Source organism: Vitis riparia, chromosome 19 (genome assembly GCF_004353265.1).
Source record: "Vitis riparia cultivar Riparia Gloire de Montpellier isolate 1030 chromosome 19, EGFV_Vit.rip_1.0, whole genome shotgun sequence".
NCBI classification, from domain to species: domain Eukaryota; kingdom Viridiplantae; phylum Streptophyta; class Magnoliopsida; order Vitales; family Vitaceae; genus Vitis; species Vitis riparia.
In genome coordinates this window covers 16,472,566-16,476,641 of record NC_048449.1, presented here as the reverse complement: position 1 = coordinate 16,476,641, position 4,076 = coordinate 16,472,566, and the positions used below count along the sequence as shown (strand labels likewise).

Genomic DNA, 4,076 nt, shown 5'->3' with positions numbered 1-4,076 from the left:
ACTGCTACCGGATTATGCCATTTAGGTTGAAGAATGAAATAGCCACTTATCAGAGAGCCACTACTACTCTATTCCATGACATGATGCATAGAGATGTTGAGGTATATGTGGATGACATGATAGTGAAGTCTCGAGACAGGGTAGATCACTTAGCAGCCTTACAGAGATTCTTTGAGAGGATCAGACAGTTCAGATTAAGATTGAATCCCAAGAAGTGCATATTTGGGGTAACTTTTGGGAAATTGTTGGGGCATATCGTTAGTGAGGGAGGTATAGAGGTTGATCCGGAGAAGATCAGAGCCATACTTGACATGCTTGCTCCGAGGACTGAGAGAGAAATCATAAGCTTTCTTGGCAGATTGACAGACATATGCGAACCTATCTTCCGTCTTCTGAGGAAGAGCCAACTTACAGTTTGGGATGATGATTTCCAGCGCATTTTTGAGAAGATTAAGGAGTGTCTCATTTCTTCTCCAATTTTAGTACCACCTACGCCAGGGCGCCCTCTGCTTTTGTACTTGTCAGATCGGACATTGTCATGGGATGCATGTTAGCTTAGCTCGATGATTCAGGAAAATAGTGAGCTATTTATTATCTGAGTAAGAGGATGCTCGAGTATGAGTCCAGATATGTTATGATTGAGCGCCTTTATTTGGCATTGGTTTGGGCTACTAGAAGGCTGAGACACTATGTGACCGGGTATTCCATATTATTGGTCTCACGATTAGATCCTTTGAGATATCTATTCGATAGGTTTGTTTTGACTGGTAGGCTCATAAGATGGTTAGTGCTACTGATAGAATTTAATATTCAGTATGTCATGAAAAAATCATTAAAAGGGAGCATTGTTGCAAATCATTTGGCTTCTTTGCTAGTATATGATGACAGACTGGTTGACAATGATTTCCCTAATGAGAAGTTTGTCTTAGTGACTAGTATTGTAGGATGGCGATTGTACTTTGATGGTGTCGCCAATGAGTCGAGGTTTGGTATTGGCATCCTATTGATATCACCTCAGGATGATGACATTCCCAAATCAGTCTCATTGGCATTCTCTGATCATCACCGGCTGACGAATAATGTTGTTGAGTACGAGGCATGCATTATAAGTCTAGAGACTGAGCTCGATCTTGGAGTTAGACAGTTGGAAATCCATGGGGATTCCAACTTGGTTATTCAGCAGACTCAGGGTATTTGGAGGACTTGGGATGAGAAGTTGAAACCCTATCATGCTTATTTGGATTTGTTGGTTGATAGGTTTGAGGAATTAAGATATATACATCTGCCCAGGGTAGAAAATCAGTTTGCTGATGCACTAGCCACCTTGGCTTCTGTGATTGAGATCCCTACGGGAGTGACTGTGCGACCATTACTGATTGAGACCAGGTCCGCACCAGCTTATTGTTATCTGATTGGAGATATCGAGGATCAGGATGAACTACCATGGTACCATGATATTTATCAGTTTCTGTCATGTAGTGCTTACCTTGAGTCAACCACTGTCAAGGATAGGAGAGCTTTGAGGCAGTTAGCCACTAGATTTGTGATTTGTGGAGAGTCATTATACAGACGATCGCCCGATTGCCTATTATTGTTATGTCTAAATCGTGCCTCTACAGATCGAGTGATGAGAGAGGTTCATGCAAGAGTTTGTGGCCCACACATGGGAGGACACATGTTGGCCCGAAAGATTATGAGGACAGGTTATTTTTGGTTGACCATGGAGGCATATTGTTGTCAGTTCGTTCAGAGGTGCCCAGAGTGCCAAATGCATGGTGATCTCATTCACATGCCACCTTCGGAGTTGCATGCACTCACATCCTCTTGGCCATTTTCAGTGTGGGGTATTGATATTATTGGAAAGATCTCGCCCAAGTCTTCCAGTGGGCATGAGTACATCTTAGTAGCCATTGATTACTTCACCAAGTGGGTGGAAGTCGTTTCTTACGCTAAATTGACAACGACCAAGGTAGCCAAGTTCATTAGATCGCATATTATATGCCGATACAGGGTCTCTCATGAGCTGATCTCAGCCAGAGGGGCGCATTCAAAGGCGAGGTAGATACATTGGTTTAGGAGTATGGCATTCAGCATCATAGATCATCTGTGTATAGGCCGTAGACTAATGGGGCAGTTGAAGCCGCCAATAAGAATATTAAGCAAATTTTGAGGAAGATGGTTGAGACTTCTCGAGATTGGTCAGAAAAGCTCCCTTTTGCGCTATGGGCTTATCGCACTTCTTTTCATACCTCTACCGGAGCTAGGCCTTACTCCTTGGTGTATGGTATGAAAGTAGTGCTACCTGTTGAGATTGAGATGAGATCTTTGAGAGTAGCATTAGAGCAGCAGATATCCAAGACCGAGTGGGCTTAGTTTCGTTATGATCAAGGCCTTCTAGATGAGAGGAGATTGAGGGCAACATATCATTTTCAGGCTTATCAGAGGAAAATGACCTATGCATTCAGGAAGAGGGTTAAGCCTAGGAAATTCCACAAAGGTGACCTAGTTTTGAAGGTCCTCATGGAATTGATCAATGACCCTAGAGGCAAGTTCAGACCAAGCTAGAGCGGGCCGTATGTTATCCGAGATTTAACTTGAGAGGGAGCTGCCTGGTTGACAGATCTGGACGAAAATCAGTTTTCGGAGCCAGTCAATGTGGATTAGCTGAAGAAGTTTTACGCATGAGATCATGGTCAGAGGATGGGTGGCCATCGTTTTGAGTAGCCATATTCCTTGTTGCACACCCACACAATGATATATCCCATTGTTAGCCCATTGAGTCTCACACGATTCATTATGACCTATTCGTTCACTTAGCCTTGCATACCTGTTTCTCACCTGGGTTGGGGGCCTCCTCTTGTGCGCTTTGCATTTATTGTCTAGATCAGTGAGTATTGTGAGTCCATTGTGTCATTATTTGTTTGTTTCATTTTTGGGTCATTAATGATTTATTCTTTCCTACATTGTGCATCTTCACTTTGTCTGTCTTTGAGTTTTGTTTCTATCCTTTTGATTCTTTTTGCTTCCATCTTCCCTTGTGTGATGATGACACACTCTAGTCCCGAAGCTACAGGTGAGGCTTGTCACACCCTTCGTTCCACCCTTAGGTTTTGATCCAGGAGTTTTAGTTTGAGGGGACCATTTGGGTTTGGGATTTGAGGTACATTTGTTAGATCATGTTGGTATGGCTGTTGGCTTACTTTGTCGATTGTTCTGCAAAAAAAAAAAAAAAAAAAAAAAAAAAAAAAAAAAAAACTTGTGCTCATTTGATGTTCGTGTCATTAATATTTGTGTTTTGCATGGTTTGTTGACAGTATCACGACTTGATCATCAGAGGTCATTTTGGGTTTGAGAGACTTATTCTTCCTTTGAGAGTCGGTGAGATCATTGTATGATCCTTTTTTCCATGGATCTGGGAGACATATTGGGAGTGAGGTTTGGGTTTCCTTTACACTAGGTTCCTTGGATCATTATCTATATCACCACTCCCATCATACAGTGACTTACTTCGTTTTGGCGTTCATGGGATGAGTTGTTCATCATTATCACACATTGCTACACTTTTACCCCAACTTGTTTCTTCTACACTCTTCTTGAAGCAAAGAAGGTTAACATTTCAAAGTAGCGTCAAATGCCTAGGTTTGTAGAAAAAAATGAATTAGAAGATGATTGCCTAATAGAAGCAGCCCTTAGCGTGATTCTAGCGTATGCTCAGTTCCTACACACTACTCTACTCTCTAGGCTTAACTTGTCTTTTCCTTCCCCTCCACTCCCCCTTCATAAAGAATCTCTTAGTCTTGGTTTCGAAGTGAATGAAAGATTTTTATTAGCAGCAGGAGTCCACGAATGAGGCTATGACATAGTCAGTTTCGATTAGTTGATGGAACGAGGGGGGTAAGTCTGGAGATCAACTGGTAGCGAGAGAAGGGATCACTTGTTCCTTGAACAGTTCTTTCAAAAAATGCATATATCTGATTAATGAATCATAAGACAATTCATGGTTCAGGTTATTCTTAAGAATCAGAATACTGAAAGCTGCCTAAACTAGATCAATGTTAATGTCCGAGGAGGTTGAA

At 41.9% G+C, this 4,076-nt stretch overlaps 1 protein-coding gene across 1 annotated transcript; it reads left to right on the top strand.

The window, feature by feature from the left end:
- The first annotated feature begins 607 nt into the window (after positions 1 to 607).
- On the top strand, positions 608 to 2,062 carry LOC117908257. The gene has a single exon (XM_034821879.1). The coding sequence runs from the start codon at positions 608 to 610 to the stop codon at positions 2,060 to 2,062; it is 1,455 nt and encodes a 484-aa protein (XP_034677770.1).
- Positions 2,063 to 4,076: the final 2,014 nt, after the last annotated feature.

What these genes read in the sequence shown, in the direction of transcription:
- LOC117908257 (XM_034821879.1), top strand. Translation starts at nt 608, where the DNA reads ATGCTCGAGTATGAGTCCAGATATGTTATGATTGAGCGCCTTTATTTG.